Source organism: Strongylocentrotus purpuratus, unplaced genomic scaffold, assembly GCF_000002235.5.
Source record: "Strongylocentrotus purpuratus isolate Spur 01 unplaced genomic scaffold, Spur_5.0 spur5_scaffold_2, whole genome shotgun sequence".
Lineage (NCBI taxonomy): Eukaryota > Metazoa > Echinodermata > Echinoidea > Camarodonta > Strongylocentrotidae > Strongylocentrotus > Strongylocentrotus purpuratus.
In genome coordinates, this window is record NW_022145605.1 from 2,269,866 (window position 1) to 2,288,796 (window position 18,931).

The 18,931-nt window shown below is 37.0% G+C and overlaps 2 protein-coding genes across 3 annotated transcripts; one reads left to right on the forward strand and one right to left on the reverse strand.

The window, feature by feature from the left end:
- Positions 1-1,068: 1,068 nt before the first annotated feature.
- On the reverse strand, positions 1,069-7,999 carry LOC100893631. 2 transcript variants are annotated; one of them, XM_030991422.1, is made up of 5 exons: positions 7,926-7,999; positions 5,118-5,689; positions 4,670-4,784; positions 4,078-4,223; positions 1,069-3,633 (listed from the first exon to the last, which is right to left on the reverse strand). In XM_030991422.1, exons 2-5 carry the CDS (start codon positions 5,687-5,689, stop codon positions 3,468-3,470), a joined length of 999 nt encoding a protein of 332 aa, XP_030847282.1. In that variant the 5' UTR covers positions 7,926-7,999; the 3' UTR covers positions 1,069-3,467. The 2 variants fall into 2 exon arrangements, with proteins under 2 accessions (XP_030847282.1, XP_030847281.1); XM_030991421.1 differs by having other exon boundaries at positions 7,904-7,992.
- On the forward strand, positions 8,000-18,528 carry LOC756117 (TBCC domain-containing protein 1). Its single transcript, XM_030991420.1, has 17 exons — positions 8,000-8,120; positions 9,051-9,184; positions 9,841-9,965; positions 10,395-10,486; positions 10,833-10,941; positions 11,482-11,557; positions 11,985-12,154; positions 12,581-12,647; positions 12,951-13,068; positions 13,405-13,462; positions 13,838-13,886; positions 14,205-14,284; positions 14,631-14,753; positions 15,345-15,520; positions 16,065-16,162; positions 16,698-16,847; positions 17,421-18,528. Exons 2-17 carry the CDS (start codon positions 9,092-9,094, stop codon positions 17,493-17,495), a joined length of 1,659 nt encoding a protein of 552 aa, XP_030847280.1. The 5' UTR covers positions 8,000-8,120; positions 9,051-9,091; the 3' UTR covers positions 17,496-18,528.
- The last annotated feature ends 403 nt before the right edge of the window (positions 18,529-18,931 follow it).

An 18,931-nucleotide genomic window follows, 5' to 3' on the forward strand; every position in this document is an offset into this window, starting at 1 on the left:
ATATTGGCAATATCGATATTACCAATTAGGTAATACCAATGTATATCGATATTACCAATTAGGTATATTCTATTCTCAATTGTATTAACTTCATCACATTGATCATTTGAAGTGTATTCAAGAGTAACATTTAAAGTGACACAGGCTCGTACACATATATATACTAAATATGTATATTGTTTCTTGGTTAGTAATCATAGTTTCTTGGTTAGTAATCAATATATCTATTGCTTAAACGTGAATGTAATTGTAACATGATCAGACAAAATAATCTATTGGTTAATAATGGCAAAAGGAAAATAGAAATCACAAAAATGATGTGCATTGTCTTAATTTGCTTAACAAATCATGATAAATGTATTTTTCTGTCACACGTGTAAAGTAATAATGAATATGCATGAGATGATTGGTTTCAATTGGCCCTATTAGACTTTAATGGGATTTCCTGTGGCGGACCTGCCGCAGACTGTTCCTGTGGCATACTAGTATGCGGCAAGTCTGGAGCAAAGTTTCATCCTGCCGCAGATCTGCCGCAGACTGTTCCTGTGGCATACTAGTATGCGGCAAGTCTGGAGCAAAGTTTCGCCCTGCCGCAGATCTGCCGCAGACTGTTCCTGTGGCATACTAGTATGCGGCAAGTCTGGAGCAAAGTTTCATCCTGCCGCAGATCTGCCGCAGACTGTTCCTGTGGCATACTAGTATGCGGCAAGTCTGGAGCAAAGTTTCATCCTGCCACAGATCTGCCGCAGACTGTTCCTGTGGCATACTAGTATGCGGCAAGTCTGCAGCAAAATTTCATCCTGCCGCAGATCTGCCGCAGACTGTTCCTGTGGCATACTAGTATGCGGCAAGTCTGCAGCAAAATTTCATCCTGCCGCAGATCAGCCGCAGACTGTTCCTGTGGCATACTGGTATGCGGCAAGTCTGCAGCAAAATTTCTTTCTGCCGCATACTTCGGCATACTCTTTGCCGCAGACTAAAAGTCTGCGGCAGGTCTGCGGCAGATCTGCGGCAGGTCTGCGGCAGGTCTGCGGCATACTTTTCACTTTCCTATGGGATTGCATGCCTTTTGGGCGTACTGACAAACTACAACAGTATGTGTAAGTGATCTTATAATAATAAGCTGTTTACATTGTATTCAATTGTTTAGCCATTTTATAATAATAGGCTGTTTACATTGTATTCAATAGTTTAGCCATTTTAGTGTTTAGTTATTCAAAATGTTTAACTTTTGACTTGTGTTTTCAAACACAATCCATGTTTGTTTTCAGGGCTGCATGCTGTTGTAAAGTTTTAAAGTTATACCATTCAAAGTCGTTCAGGGTTGATAAGGAAAACTTTGTATCTGAAGAAACTTACTCTGAAAGTAAGTCTCCAAAGTGTTCGATCCTTAGTGTATATAAGTGTACATAGTTTCACACATTCAATTAGGGCGATCATGAGAAATACGCCTGATAGTCGTTGCCACACATACAAATGTTACATAGGAAAGAAAACAGTTCACACAGCAAGTGAAAACATTGTTCTGGTTAAATTTAAAGAAGATTTAATTTCAGTTTTATGTCACAATATGCTTTCTCATTGTAATGCATGTTTTCAAATAACATGGGGAGGGATGTAGTATTCTAAGATACCATAGAATGCAGAATCAGAAATGAGCTGCTAGATTCAGCAGCATAAGAATACACGTGAATAATGAAAGCTGAATAAAGTACCATGTTGAGTTCAAACTTGATTCATCTGCTTGTCTTATTTGAGTTATCTCATATACGCATCTAACAGTAGCAACCATGTTAGTATGTTACAACGAAGAGAAGGCTAAAGTTCTGAATGAGTTCTTTGCAAGTGTGTTTACCAGAGAAGATTTTTGTAATTTTTTGTATTGACATGCAAACGAAACAAATTTCCAATAATTGGACAATAAAATTTGAATTGAATACCATGCACTGCACCGCTAAAAACCAGGGAGATTTGGGCAAAGTTCCCGGGTTTTTTAAAGCTTTGGGGGCGACGGTCGCTGTTTTGAGGGGGGGGGAAACAATCTGACCAACCAACCCAGGACATTTCGTTTTAGGCCTAACAGTGATACAGGATTGATATCCCGCCTGCCTACACGAGAGATATTATGCTTGCAAACAGAGAGCACATACCAACACCAGAGACGGCTCACGACATCCCCCATTTAATGGAACTCGGTCTTCATCGTCTACCACTTCAAGACTGTGAAGTCAGACTTCTTATTGTGTATGATTATGCCAGAGCATCGACATTTCATTACGTCAATCCAGCCCCTAACGACGAAGGACCATATGGTATAAAGATGGACATGGGCTAGAGCATTGTCAGAGCTGTGCCCGACAATTATGACGTAAGACATGATGATCCAATCGGTATCAGCCATCGCCTCATGGCCTGATGTACCCATCGATTTTAGCTCAGGAAGCCAGAATGTGCTTTTTGCACAAAAGGTGGCCAATTCAAGTAACTCAAGTAATTCAAGACAAGATATTTAACTGCTGATGAGCATCAGAATTGCTTTATATTCAGTACATCCTGGGTTTATCGTGATTCCCTATGAGTATATGAGGGGGCAAAAAGTTTTCATGTGGCATTCGATACTTCTTATTGGCTACATTCTTGGAACCCATTTCATATTTAGATATTAAATTATTAATAGATATTTATACAGCAGTAATCACAATTATGTCTTTGGGTATTATCCTTTAAAATACTCCCTGTCTTAATAGAAAAGCAAGAATATCAGGAAGCCTGTACGCATGATTGAACTTAGTTTACATCCCTGTTCAAATACAATAGAGCTGCCAATCATTCCTATATTTTCTCCAAAGAAATCTCTTATTGTGTTGCCTTATTCTAGCTTTTTATTACTTTCTTAATCATAATCTGGATGTGAGATACTGTGTGTTGAGAGCTACAAAGGCATCAACTTAGTGCACTCTGATATGACTTAATGCCCTTCTCGCTCTCAGCAGACAATACAGCATTATGGATAGGCCATACACTTTGGATAACGTTTGCTAAAACCAGAAGAGCTTTGATTGATATCATTTCATAAAGACTTTCACCATTTGAACAGTCAGTAGGTATTCAAGTCAACCATTTCATGACAAAAAAAACATTACCCTTGATTTCAAAGTAATTTCAAACTACACATACATGCAATTATCTACTGAGAGCCAAGTAGGAAATAATTTGTATACTTTCGGGCTGGCATTGGGCAATATCTCTCACCATCTCAACAAAGTATTTTTCTCGCTAGCCACGTATTTACTATTCAAACCCAGAAAGACCATCTCGATGTACATTATTGATGTGGCTACAAAATTGCACTTACATACATGTATTCAACCATTGCATATACCAACATCAAATCAACTGTCAAAGTAATCAGAGCTGTTATACATCAACACAACCACCTCTGAACAAACATCTCATAGTGCAGCGGGTCATCTGGCCTTGCCGTGTTCACGATGTAGTCCCACCCCATTCTTTCTGCGTTTCTCCTTCTTCCGTATATGGATGTACTGTATGATGCTCCACACACCTCTGCACATGTTAATCAGACGCTGGTCCGTGTTCTCACCAAGGGATATGGCAAAACGATATTGTGCCCTGTGTGATATTAAAAGCATACGGATCACAGTTCCAATGAAGATATGAAGGTTACAGTTGGAAAAACAGAGTACTTTTGAACACACAATACAAAGGCAAGAGAAGGTGGGGAGAATGCCTCATGGATAACAATTAGTATTCTAAGATAACAGCATGGCCATGGGATAGAGAACTGGGAGGACATATTTCACAAGATGTCAGTTCTCAAAATACACACATGCTTGGAAAATTTGACCCCATGACCTTTATGAAACTGTTTCCTATTTGGGTCAAGAATTTTGCTTCTTGTGCACAATCGTTTCAGAGAGATGGGTAGAGTGAGTGAGAGAGAGAAAGAGAGAGAGAGAGAGAACAAGAGAGCAAGAGAGAAATTTGTTTACCATTAAGAGTTGCATTTGGATTTTTATAAGATTAAGTTGTAACTAGATTTATCACAGTTCTTACCTGACAATAAACATGGCATGTTGAATGTAACCATTTTGCATGAGACTCTGAGCCATATAGACCCTGCAGCGAGCTAGTAAGATGGGATCACCAATCTGACAGGCTAGCTTCATCTGACGGATAGAAACTCTGCCTGCCTTCTCTGCCTAAATGAATGAAATATGAAAGGTTGCTCAACACAGATATTCTTTAGATATATTTTCACATTTCATTACATCTGTCATTTATCTGATCATTTTTCTGTCTTTAAAATATTAAATGTTAAAGGACAAGCATTATAAACAAAACAGAGAAATGGACTAAAAAGGGTTTCAGGAAAATTTAGACAACTACTGATGTTATAATATTGTTAAAATAGAGAGAAATCTCTATATAAAGACCACTCAAAGTCAAAAGAAACAAAACAAATGGTCTTTATGAGCACATGGTCTTTCTGTACAGGCTCTTTTTATGACAGGCTTCAACAAGAAACCCTGCAAGATGGAAACAAAAAATTAGGTCTTAATAGACAGGTCACAGCCTCACAGGTGGTTTCTAACAATTACCCCATATATTAACAGTTATGAATAATAAAGAGATGAAGCAAACTTACAAAATTCTGGAAGTCATCTCCTAGGGCAGAGTAAGCTCCTCCTAGAGTGGACAGCCAGGAGAAGGAATCTTCCATGGCAATACGGGCAAGCCACAGGGGTAACATCTTCACACTCCTATAAAGAAAGGTCAAGGAAAAACTATGGTTATGATCAGGGGGTAAATGACCTAATGAGTAATGACCACAGATTCTTGAAAAATGCTGTAAGACTAAGCGTGCTAGAAACTATCGTTCTCACTTCCCTAAAAGTTAGAGCAAGCTCTGCTAAAGGGTGCCATTCTGTAATGTTACCACATTTTTTTTGTTGGCTTATGTATTAAAATACGAGAATCGTTACGCAAGACAATATTATTTAGTCTAGAAAATATTTTAAAAACTTCTTATAAAACTGATTTAAGATATTTTAAGATTGTCATTTATCTTTTCTTTCATATTGCTGTTTCCTTACCATCGAATGTCTGCCTCCATTTTGAATAAGTTAGACTGTCTCAAATGCAGAGCCAACCTGATACCAGTTGACCTCTTCTGTTCTTTTGTAGTTCTCTTGGAGGAACAGCACCATGTGCAAAGATTCTTCATAAAGAGTTGTCTGTAGACTTGGGAATGTCTCATTTCACACATAAAACATGATGCCAGTATTGGATCTATGTCTGTTCCCAGCTGTATGAATTCAGCGTTGGTGGATATTGTAGGCCTACTGTCATGCTGTGTTCCTCCTCTGATCTGTTCATTGTTCTGATTGTTCACAATGTTTCTTTGGTTTGCCGACTCCTGTGCTGAAATACACTTCTCCTTCACAGAGTCTTTTTGGTTTCCATCTTCAGTGCATGAAGAAAGTCCAGAGGATGCTGATTTGGGAATTTGGTTGGACTTGGAGTTCAGACAATCTTGGGTCAGGTCAAACGAGGCGAAAGAATCTGTTGCGCTGACATCATCAGGAGTTGGCTTTTGAAACAAAATGCAGTCTATCATAGAAGTTCCCTGATTCACTGTGATAGCTATCATATCGTGTGGCTCCATCTGCAAAGAGAGAGAGAGAGAGAGAGAGAGAGAGAGAGAGAGAGAGGGAAAGAAATTAGACAACTTGTACAATTTGTATAAAAAATTGATGGAAATCTAACTTCTGGGGCATCAAGTATTTAATGCTCGTTTGCCCATGCACTTTATAGACTTTGTCTTTAATAGAAGTCTTGAGAAACTGGCCTCTGGGGGGCTGTTTCTCGAAACCAACTCCATGACAGTCATATCTTTGTCGGCGACCTACGGAGATGTCATGAAGCGGATAAACCGTTTCACAAAGCCATGACAGACATGATATCGATATATCGCGATGCTAGCAGCTCAAGAACATAGTCTTTGTCAGGATCCATTTGATTTATCAAGAATAACCCAAAACAAGTTTTGGGGCTAAAATTGTTCAAAAAGAAATATATACATATAAATTCTCCTAAAATAAATAATAAATAGTGTCATTATCATATTTACATCATCAAACGATTTGCATATTTCTGTAAAGATTCTTAAATTGAAGAAAAACCGGTGAGTGTTTTTTTCGACAGTCGAATCAAAAGTTGGTTGAAGGATACCGTAATGTGATAGTTTATCAATACATACTTTTTTGTTTATTGTGACGAGGAATTTTAGGCAAAATGTCTTTTTTCAGCCAGTTTTTATTCTAGAGTCTCATAAATACTCGTTATATAATTGATTTGATATTGAAAATATAATTTGAAAGAAGTAATTAGAGAGGAAATAATAATACACATAGGCCCCAAAGGTATGACGGTATCCTAAGAAAAGACTATGGATCGACTATGGAAAACGGTGTGTAACATTCTTACCTCTCTTATTTATATGTTATAGTTTAATGATTTGTGATTTAATGTTTATATTCAGCTTTTTAAAGTTTCTGTATAATTTGTATTCTCACTTTTGTACATTTGCATTTCGCATCCCAGAGAATTACGTACCGAACTCGTCTTTATTTTTCTCAAAATGATAGTGAAACTAATCGTCCATTTCGCGGCCCATGGAATGGCAACAAACTGACTTGTGATGGCGCTTTACAGCAATTAAAAAGATATGACGGGTTCGGAGCAGCGACAACTCGCTTGTCGCGGAAGTTGTCGCTCATCTTGGCAAAGACGGCTTCGTGAAACACTTAGCTGACAAGTTGCGTGACAGTGGCGAGATGTCGTTGATCTTGTAGTTATGACGGTTTCGAGAAACGGTCCCCCGGACTACATCCACAGTATTTCACTTTTTCCTAAACTAAACAGTCAACTTCTTTTTCAAATTCATTCAACCCAACTCTTTTCTCTGCATGCACAATATCATAAACCATACGAGAAGTTTGCATAATTTGACTGATAGGTTCAGTTTGAGGTGCAGAGCTATAGCGTAGAGACGGAACTGAGTGACGACGTCGACATCGAAGCCCTAAACGGAGGCTTCCCGATGATGGATGTGATCCAAATTCAAGTGGAAAATGCGATACAAATCAATATGATTAGAATTAGCAAAAAACTTATGCTAAAATTCCTTTGCTAAGAATGGATATGAAACTGCTAAAAAAAAAATGGATACGAAAGTATAGGTCTACACTAGCGCCTAGAAATCTATACAGCTAAAACTGTATCAAAGTCAAACAAAAACAAAAAAATCATTGACATCATGAAAACGAAGGGTAAATGCTTCACAAAGCTATCGCTACTTAAATCCTGCTCTCACACCTCTCTTTCCGACTGGATCAACCCCTCACTCTTTCACAATCTCTCTCTCAGTTTCATACTTGACTTGACCTCCACGTTATTAGTTAATGTTCCACTAGCCTAGACCTTACATCACATGTATGTGATGCATAACCCTGCCTATCCTTTGTATAGTACTACCAACACCTGCATCAACTGCAGTTCTCCAAACTGGAGGAAGCCTATTCCAAGCAAAGAAGAAGAAGAAGAAGAAGATGCCAGTGCAACTTCAAGATGGGCAAATATCACTGCAGTGCAGTGGCAATGGCAATGGCAATGGCAATGGCCCATGCACATGCCCAGGCCATGGCCTGGCCTAGGCCTGGCCTTGCAGTTGCATGGCCCAAAAATTTCGCACAAAATCTTGAATCTTGAATTTGTTGCACCCAAAAAGCTACGTTGACAGCTGTCCAGGGTCACTTATTTATCACTTATTACATCACTTATTTATCATTGAATCTTAGATACACTCAGAGATATTTACCGTTTCACATCAATTCACTCACGTTTGCTGACGAGACTCCAGGACAAATTAAACCGGATTGCTCTCTCTGATCTGTTCGACGCTTCAAAGTCAAACTCAAAGTTCTATGTTCTAGTTTCTGCTCTCTTTTCAATTCATCTGTTGGGTTGAAGACACCGTAGCAATAAAATCTAGAAAATCGGTTGAAATTTCTCGTACAAATCAAGAGTTGGAACTGGTATGTAAAACATTATAATCGGAGATTTTGTTCATATTTTCATTGAGATATCATTTATTGCTTCCAATGACGATAAATCGTACACTTGCACGCTGTTTTGAGAGTAGAGTCATGACAATACAAGAGTGTCTGTTTCCGTCTCTCTGTCTGTCGGTTGAGACTTCAGTGGGTGGTTGCTAACACCAGGGAGCTCCGACGCCGATGCATCGGCGTGGGAGCTCCATGGAGTTAGAGGGTTAATGTTGCATGTTAAAGGGAGTCACTCGTCAGTTTCCTTGTACAGAAGGCCATAATTCGCTGACACCAGACTTGGTGGATAATAAAAATCATTAACGTGTGTACAGGTATTTGGCCTGCACACAGCAGCGAGCCCGTTGGCCAATCAAGAAATACATGTCTACCCCCTCGTCTATCGAGAGTCTTCTGGTGTCGGAAAAGTGAGATAAATAGTGACTTTACCATGTGGGGGGAATGGATGGAAAACACACTAGAGGTCTACGTTACATGATAAGGCCTGGTGGTCATAAAACTCAAGGCTAATTCTGGTGATTGACAGCACCTCTTGTCATATCATGAGAGCTAACTACTGCAATTAGTCTAATACTCAAGCAATCTTGTCACAAGTGAAAAGATTGAGGTTAACATCAAGTACAAGAAAGTAAGAATAAATAAATAAGAAAAGAAAATCAAGTATTATTACTCTAGCCATGCACATGGACCATGATCTAACCATAGTCCATACTGCTTGTAATTTTATGTACGTTTTGAAGTTAATTTTCTGATTCTCATCCCCTGTTTTATTTGATGTTGTTAATTTTTGTTTTAATATGAAACATGAAGGTAGAAGAATCTCTGAAGACTCAAAATGTACATTCAAATTGTGTCTTCATATTTAAATTGCAATTTTGCAAATCCAAATATCTTTTGCAGAAAACAGAGCCCCATAGAGAAGGGAAAAGAGCACCATCATCATGGCACATGCATCTGCTAATCTGTGGTTGAAGTTTGATACCTTTAATATCGGCATCCTACCTGTGGCACCTCATCCTAAGCTCAGTCTACATGTAAGTAAACTTTAAAAGGGTTGATGACTTGATGCTTATTTAGTGCCAGTCATGTAAAGGTTAAACTTTCTTAATGTATGGTGGCTGGTCCTTCATAAAGTAATTTATATCATCACCTCCTCTATGGAATTCTGTTCCTTTAACAGCTAGGAATATATCGTGTATTGATACTAAAAACACCGCTCTGAAGACCTACCTTTTCTTAAAGGGTTTTATTTTTCTTATATTTATGTAACTAACATATTGTATATAAAGTGCATAGTTAATTTGGTTGTAACTATTACTGGTATGTGCAATATAAATTTATAACATTATATTTTAAGGTCTAGTGAAACCTATGCAGGGAAATTGTCCAATTCAATTACTTTGTGTTTGATACTGCTCTTGATATTGGGACTTGTTATAAGGGTATGAATGTTGATAGATATTTACTCTTCAAAAATGGTCATTGAGTAACATGTCTTGTAGCAATGAGTTGTTTAAAAGATAATGAATTTAGTTTGTTTGTATAATGAGCATAAGGTGGTGTTATAGAAGACATATATTTTTGCTAATCTCCAGGCTTCTTTTTTTCCTTCTAGTCTTGTTATGATTTTAATTTATTCCAGAATACATGCATGTCTTAATTGTCTTCTTTTGTTAACTCATACACACAGTATCTCAAGAAGATAGCTCTATATGCTAAAAACAAAGGAAAAGCTGGCTACCCAAGACTAGCCTACTCCACATGGAAGCACATTGCCTGCAACAAACTTGGCATGCTAGAGGATCTGGCATGGATGTAAGTCGATCAGTCTAGAATGTTGTCAATTGTGTTGTTTATTCTTGCTTGTTGCAAGCCATCCCAACTCCGTAAAGTTTACAATTGGCATAATATTGCATGCCTTTATTGAGAGAATTGATGGATGTGGGAATTGGGTAACATTGTAAAATGCAACAAAAGGGATCCTACATATTTATTGGGAACATATAGGAAAGTTGTATTTATATCAATAATTCCCTTGAGACACAATTATGTTTTAGAGTAAAACTATGAGCCTATGCTTGCTAACTAATGTACATGTAGATATGTTGAGATGCTGGGGTTTTTCGAACAGTATGCATTTATTATTTTGGATGTAATTAAACCTAAATTTATGAAATTAAAATAAATGCTAATAAAAGACAATAATCTTATACATTGGATTCTTGACTGTATTTTTATCCCTAGGTACTTTGAGGGCTTTGATATGCTGTGTGAGTACAGCCCTGAAGAAAGGCTACAACGTAGACAAGATGCAGTTCGCCATGCTAAGAATATTGGTAAGTGAGATTGATCTGCAGTGTTGGAATTTAGAAGATAAAAATATAAGACCATTGACATTCCTGGCTTTCCTGCATTAAGATACAGTAAATTGTGTGTCTAGTTCAACATGAAATACTCCTGTACAAACAAAACTTCCCCTTCCTCACATGATGATGATGGTCGTCGTAAGGATTATGTTGAAAATGATGATGATGGTAATGATGGTATTGGTGAGGATGATATTGATAATGTATTCCTAGATAGCAGGGAAAAAAATACAGTGAAATATCTGATACACTTCAGCTACTTAATGATCATTTGATGGCCTAATAATACTTGAAAACTGTTTCTTTCCCGATGCAGATACGTGGAAAAATATTCAAAGCGTTGATACCCTGCAGTTCCTGCTGTATCTGTACCTCCAACAACTGCACAAGATATCTCTCAGATCATCACTTGTTTCTGGTGAAGAGTATCCTTTACAATTTATCATTTGCATGATGTATATTCTTTTGTATGATATAACACCTGGCCTTATTACCTGTGGAGCAGCATACCTGATTATGAACCAGAAATGGCGTGGTTGCTCTAGAGAGGTGCTACCAGAATTGCAGTAGACTGGACTTTCAGATCTTGTCCCATTTCCTTGAGTTTCTTCTTTCACTTGTTTCTCATCTATATGCAGCAGAGCTTGCTGATACAATAGGAGAAGTTTGATGCCATGAAAATAGACATTGTTCACTATCTGTGAAAGTTTTATACCACTGTAGTGTAGCGTACCCAGAACCTTATTTACATGGAGGTCATATACTGTACTTGCTGTTGTTGAGATGGGTTAGGCTTGTCCTAAGATACAATTAAAGTCTGTTCTTGAGGACTAGGCTTTTATCGGCTTCTGTTTTCAAATTTGTGATCTTGTCCTATTCTCTACGACAGTAGAATAGAAATAGGGAATAATGTTGAAGCATGATAAACAGAACTGGTAGTTGTCCTTAACAAATGAATCTACCAGATGGCCATCTCGAGCGCGATCCCCATCCCCTGACATTGATGGCAGAACATCACCTGGACTGGGTTCCTCAACAAAGGCAAGTTGTCTTCTACTAAATAGAAGAATTTTGAATTGGTGCTAATCTTACATTAAGAGCTCTGCAGCTAATGCCTACACTCTTGATCTTTATGAATAGGTTTTGTGAAGTTGAATAATTCAGAGCATTCATTGCCGTAATTTTTTTAAAATTTGAAATTTGAATTTATTTCTGGATTCCAGTACAAATTTTCTGAACAGCTTTCCAAAGGAATACTATTCTATCACAACTCTATAACCCAAAGCTATATTTTAAATTTATCTTCTCACATCTCTGATTTCATATATTTACATTCGATATTAATATGGTTGCTACAGTGTGGTCCTATGCCTTACCCCCTTTCCAACCACCGAAAAATTATGCTCCTTTCTTCACATAGTCCGTTAATGTTGATCATTACATCTTGTCTTTAATTCTTTCATTACAGAGTGTGGATGAAAGCAACCAGCAGGTGTTTGTATTGAATCATCTGAGTGATATCTTAGGACTCTTAGCTGAAGCAGACTCCTACTCAAGTACAGCTAATGATGTTCTTCTCTCTGTCCAATCTGTTGAGGCGCTGGGGCTGCTCTTTGAAGGATCTGTGAACAAAAACAAGTTAGTAGTGCTTTTTATTCTCCTGTTTTCTTCTTGAATGTAGACAAATTTAAATCTTGGCTGTGCAAAAAGAAAGCAACACATTTTAAAGCTGTTTTTTGTAACCTGTTGCTGTATTTCTTTCTGTTTGCTGTAGATTCAGTGAATACCATTTGATTGTCTCTCTTTAGCCAGTGAAGCCCACTACACAGCAGAATAATCAAGGTTGTTATAGGAAGAAGCGGGGATATATCAGCGCAAATATTATATTGAGGCTGAAATATATGTACAGTAGTAAAATGCAGTTAGTGAAGTAACATTGACAGAACCACAAACGGGTTTGATCAGGAAAAGAATACAGAGTACAGCTGATTTCCTCCTGGATGAATATACAGTAGAGAATCCATAGATTCAATCTTATCTCATGTCTTGATTTGTGCTTTACAGGAGTGTACAGCTCGTCCATCAGGTTGCATTGCACCAACAAACACAGGCCAAGAGTGGATATTCGAAGGTGAGATCTCTCTTTCTTTGTTTCCTTGTATATCTTGTGACTGAATTTGTTCGTTTGCCAACAAGTTAATTGATTTTTTTTCCGCTCGTCACCAAAATAATATCTACATGAAGCAAGGGAGCAAATATATTAGTGTAGTGTCTTGTAAATTATACCTTACATATATATTTTATATTTCCAATGCTATTATAACACAATGCACAATGCATCATCAATACAATTTATGTGTTACTTAACTTTTGCCTATTTATCAGTCTGCTAATGAATTTACATTTCAAGCTTGTTATTTGAAATTTATTCCAGATTACTCAAGCCTTTTCTTTCAAGACCTTTGAGTCTTGGTTGAGGAGTAGTCTTTGTAACAGCCCCTTTGGTGTCACAGGCTGTATAGCAAGTGGACATAGACTACAGTGGTCATCAGGTAAGTGAAGCTAGGGAGGATTTTTGAGGGGAAGAGGGTATACTAGATGTAGTGATTGATGAAAGTTTGGAAATGAGTTTTTCAAACTTCAGTATTAAAATCTGCTCTTGATTCTTATTTATGCAACCAGAAAGCATGTCTTTGAGACAGTTAGGTACAGGTTCATTATCATCATGAAACAGACAAATTCTGTATCAGATTCCTGTTTGTTTGTTTGTTGTTTTTTGGTTAAATTATTCATTCTGTATTTCTATATAAATAGAGCCCCAGAATGATGTGCTGTCAGATTATAAACTACAAACTAATTTCTCCTATGTTCAATTTGCCCCATATCAGGTGAAGATGGTGCCAAGAGGGGTAGAGTGGCAACCAACTGCAATAAAGCACCCAAAAGGTATGCTACTGTGGTAGATGTTACCAGTGTTGGAAGTTATGGTGTTAAAATCTTGAAGAAGCATGCAGCTCATCAGCACATTAATCCTGCAGAAAAAATCTTTCACTGAAAACAATACATTTTATGAGTGTTTAAACAAAAAAAATTCTTGGAATAATGTTTTGGGCATTGAATTTCATTTTTATGAAGAAATGTTATATCAACTTGATAAATATGGAAAATTAAGAACATTCGGAAAGTTTGAAGAGCAATTGATATGTCTTTGCACATGCACTTGATTACCCTGAAACATGACAAAACCGTGTTATTCATGAATTGTGACAATTGTGGGGTACAGAATAACAGTTTAATGATTGCATGTTTTCTCTTATTCAGTTCCCAGTTGGTTATTCTTTCACAAATCTCAAAGCAGACATTAGCGAAGGTAAGACCCATATCTTATTATTTGTATTACTTGCTGAAACCATGAAGAAAATGTAATCAACTTGACTGAGGATTCTGTAAAGAATGTTAACGACTTGGGTTCTTGTAAGACATAGGGAAAGTTTGTATGTAATTAAAATAGATGGTCTCTACTTATATGTATTTAGCGTGTCATTAGACTCTTTATTGTTGAAGTCTAGATTGGAATATGAATGCAACATCTTTGTCCAAGTTTGTCACATGATGTCAAAGATTTGAAGTGAATGATAAAATGAACTGAAAGTTGACGACTGTTAATTTCGCATTTCTTCTCCTGCAGAGCTCTCAAATTCTTGTAGACTCTCGGATCAAAATCCATCGCTGTCACTATGCATTCATCTATCTCTTATCTCCAGTCAGGTAAATCTTTCTATGTTTTCTCTCTGTTTGTCGATTTCTGTAATAATATCAATCAGTAGTAATGAAATTATGATGAAAATCTAAATATTTAAAAGGTACTAACTTGGAGTTCACTTGTGCATAAATTTGACTCAAGCTGCTTAGAAAAACGCATTGGAAAGTTTCAGGCTGAAGAATGTCATTCAGTTTTTATCAAAGTAAAACTATTTTATCTATTTAACATTCTGTTACTGTACTTATGGAGAAAAAAAAACTATGAATGGTAAGGCAATATGACTCAAATTTGATCAAGCTTCAGTCCAATCATCCTCTCAGTAATGCTTCTACCAATCAATCTCTATTTCAGATCTGTGAGTATAGAGAAGTGTCGTCACACTACCATCATAGTGGGTGCAGTAGAAACGGCTGTACATCTTGTGGGATGTGAGCATGTCACTGTCATAGCAGCAGCTGGCAGATTCTCTGTCAGGTATGAAGATTAAACATGATTAAGCCATATCCTGAATGCTACATTATTTCTGTATGTGGATTGAAGCTCACATGGATTGAATTATGACATGAGTTGGTTTGGAATAGGCGATTGCTGCGGGTGTTATTTTACATTCAAATCACACAACCAACTTCATAAGTGGATCACACAATTGTTATAAGCTACTGAAATCCTTACATTTGATTGACTGTTAGTAAATTTGTTGTAGGAATGTGACAGTTTGTTATTGATGATAAGTTTTATGAAAGAGGGCCCAGAACTCAATACTCTTTTTGTCCTGGTGATTACTGATACCGTAAATAGCTTATGCTGGATTCTGTTGAAAACATGTTGACTACTAAATTTATTTATTGCCATAGGCTTAATACAGTGGCCACCCGATTTCAGTAGGCAATGGGTTAAATCAAAATCAAACTGTATCCAACATGTTATGGGACAGATCATATTACATACCAGTAGTCATTTCCATGCCTATCTGATTAGATATAGCTGCTTCCACACAGTGAAAATCTACCCAATATTTCAGGTCAAGGTAAATTTCCATCTCTTTTTGAACCCCATCCCTCACAGTGGTTCAACGTTATGCACTCTACACATGCTGACTCCATCAAGACCCTTGCTTCTGGGAGGTAATGATAGCATCACCCTAGCTCCCTATCACACACACTACGCAATGTTACATCAGCATATGGCTGCAGTGGGACTAGCAGAGAAACCTAACCATTGGAACAGCCCTATTTGTGTTGGTAAGTGGAATCTTATTTGTCTGCAGTCTTTGTCATGACAACACAGGGTAGTAGGAAAATAGGTAATGTTGCACTACATGTACTTCAACCTAAAGGACTTGGAAGTTTAAGTTGAAGTAAATAGACCCCTCCCACCATGCTCAGTTTGGCGACATGTTTCTTGGGAATAATTCTTTACTGCTCCGAGCTTCAGTAAATTTAGAGCCTTGAGCCATTTACATCTAAATACCAAATTCATCCATGAACCATTAGTTAGAGACTGTGTGTAAAAAAAGAAATTCCACATATTAACTGTACACAATGTAGAAATTATGTGTCTTAAATTGTGGAACATTTATTTCAGGTTTATTCAAAGAACTTGAGATGATGAAGAGCTCTATCTAAACATTGAGTTTCATTCCTGAAGCCCTCTACCGGCCCCATCTCCCTTGGCTGGGAATTGAAGAAAGTGACTAACCCTTGGTCATACAAGCACCCCAACTCTCTTCCAATCAGCATATTGATGTAAATATTTCATAATTTGTCTTTCTTTGTTTCTGGCTAGGTCCTGATCACACGGAAGAGCATCCTGTCCACCGATGTATGTCACCAAAGGAGTTCTTCACATTTGTCATTCCGTTTGATATGGATGGAATTACTGCAGTGAGTAGAGAAATACCATTCTTCTCCATAATTTATGTGGTATTGATTGATGTGTTACCCATTGCATTATCCTGTATAAAGTAGAAAGGTCATCTTGAAGAGAGATAATCGTTTTCACATCCTCTAGAGAAAAGTTACATAAAGTTCACATGGAAGCTTGATTAGCTATTATATCATGTCCCAAATGGTATGTAAGTGATGGACAACCTTTGAGGACAAATGAATTCATAGATGGTGACTGCTTGTACATGTAGCATAGTTTTGTATATCTGGGCCTCGTCTTACAAAGACTTGCGATTGATCCAAATCAATCGCAAGTCCTCCAATCAATCGCAAGTTAGTAGTCTCCTATCTCTTATGTACATAGTTGTGATTGATATCAATCGCAAATAAGTTGCGGTTGATATCAACTCTTTGTAAGACAGCCCTAAACTATAAACAGAAGTTAAGTTGAACATTCAATACATGTCCCATATATGCGTGTCTGTGTTGGCATTCAACAGTATGATTTCTAATTATCTGTCATATCTTGTAGGAGATTCCCGGTGGGCTTCCATCTCGTTATGAACGTGCCTTGGTAGACAGAGAGGGTCAGATCAACAACTGGCAACAAGCGGTCAAGGATGCTGGACTGGACGTGGAGCAGAAGAAACAATTCCAAATACTAGTCGAGAACAAATTCCAGGTAAAAATTGAATTCTTTACTTTGTAATGTTCCCTCTTTTACTGTCTATTTACATTTCAATCTCTCTCTCTATCTCTCTCTCTCTCTCTCTCTCTCTCTCTCTCTCATGCACTCTGTATCAGTTTATTTCAATTTTATAGTCTCTTCTACAGTCACACATTTCTCTTTCTTTCCAGTACTCTCATCCCCACTTTTACATTTCAATCTCCCTCTTTCCAATGTCACTACAAATTCAGTAATATTTGTATCTTTCTGTAATTTTGTTGTAAATTCATTTGGGGATATACTGCACATGTACAATGCGTACACTTTACTTTTTCAACCTCTTCCACTCCCTGCATCTCACCATCAAATCTCAGCTATTCATCACATAGCCTGACAGTCTTACTTTTGTCCTGGTGTGAAGTTATCATTTCTCTCTTTCTATATTCTGTCTTTTGCCACATCTTTTCCCAAATCCATCATTGTTACTATCCATGCACTAATTTGTTATGAACTACGTCCCTCTAGATAGATTTCTCATTTATGTTTATTTATTTTTTTATCTTTATGTTTGTCTCTCCTCTCAAACAGATATGGTTAGCAGAAACTGGACACAAGAGGGAGCTAGATGGATTAGTACCCAGTGGTGGTTCTCCTGGAAAATAGATCACTCCAAGGTTCTTTCTCTTTTCTCTGCCCTCCAGTTTTATTTATTGTCGTATCTTATGTTAATGTCAAGTACTTATGAATACCTTGAAATCTCTACTGCAATATTGAGTGTGTGTTTTTATGAACAGTACCTGTTTAAAATTGTAAATGTTAAAAGTGTCTTGTGTGTGTTTTTGGTGTGGTGTGGATTTTTTTTCACCTAGTTATAGTGGTCAGCTTGAATAAGACTAATAGCTTGTTTGCAATCTCTGCTTACTTTACATAGAATAAAGTGTTTTTCTTCACAAGAGTAAATAAAACTAAGATGAGCTCTTACATAGATCAAGTAGGCAAAAACATGTTACATGCCTATATATGAAGCAAATATTAGAAATATATTAAGTAAAACAGTTGAAGGTAAAACATTACTTGCATGACCTTGAACATTTTATCATGATACAACTCTGCATTTATTCTGGCTAGACGCAACCTGATCTCTTTTAAATCTTGTCAGTAATCTCTTGCGAGTTTAATTTTTTGGGGGGCACACTTTCTATTCTAGCCTTCTCCTTAGAAAGGATTATAATGAAGATTATTTCATAAACTACTGGCAATGTAATGTATAAAAGGGACATGTAGTCGATACTATTTCTTTGAAGTGATAGATTTTACTTTAAAATCATATGATCTGTTGCAACACTTGAGAAACAGCAAATTGGTCTTTTTTAAGTTCAGTACTCCTGATTTGAACACAAGAAAATAATGGATGACAAAGCCAATGTTTTTAAAAATCATTTTATTCAATCGTATCCAGGTTACAAAAATGAGCAATATTTATTCCTCAAGAACAATTGTACATTTGACTTCATATCTACACATAGAAAAAAATGGCCATTTGTTCAAGAAATAATTTCCATGAATATGTATAAAATAAAGATTGCCAGAAATATATTATGAAAATTGACTACATGTTTACTGGAAATGTACAATTATTTATAGTATGTGACAAGTTCTTTGAGAAATAAAATCAGATTTCTTTACTACTTTTAAACATTCTATCTTGTCATGTTTTTTTTAAATTCATAGAGTTGGGAGTTGGCGAAAGAAATAGAAAGAGGTGCACAAAGATGCAGAGAGAGAGAGAGAGAGAGAAAGAGCAAGGGGAGGGGGGCAAGAGAGAGATAGAGAAAGATAGAAAGAGGGGGAGGAAGAGACCAATAAATGTCATAAGACAAAGGCAGAGAAACTATGGATACGATGGATAGGAGAGAGAACAAGCAAGGAAGGAAGCATTTACAATTTTGTATTTATAATAAGAGGGAGACAGAAATAGGAAGATGGAAAGCTCAAAGTAAAGCTTAGATCGTGAGAAACTGAGTATGATAATCATACAGAAAGAAGAATGTATAGATTGAGAAGCATAGTTTCTATGAGATTGCACCTGTTTCTCTTTT

Coding starts and splice junctions, on each gene's coding strand:
- LOC756117 (XM_030991420.1), top strand. CDS start 9,092: ATGGCACATGCATCTGCTAATCTGTGGTTGAAGTTTGATACCTTTAAT. Junction 12,648..12,950: donor CCAAGAGTGGATATTCGAAG/GTGAGATCTCTC, acceptor AATTTATTCCAG/ATTACTCAAGCCTTTTCTTT. Junction 13,463..13,837: donor TGCAATAAAGCACCCAAAAG/GTATGCTACTGT, acceptor TCTCTTATTCAG/TTCCCAGTTGGTTATTCTTT.
- LOC100893631 (XM_030991422.1), bottom strand. CDS start 5,689: ATGGAGCCACACGATATGATAGCTATCACAGTGAATCAGGGAACTTCT. Junction 4,785..5,117: donor ATGGAGGCAGACATTCGATG/GTAAGGAAACAG, acceptor CTTTCTTTATAG/GAGTGTGAAGATGTTACCCC. Junction 3,634..4,077: donor CATGCCATGTTTATTGTCAG/GTAAGAACTGTG, acceptor AATATCACACAG/GGCACAATATCGTTTTGCCA.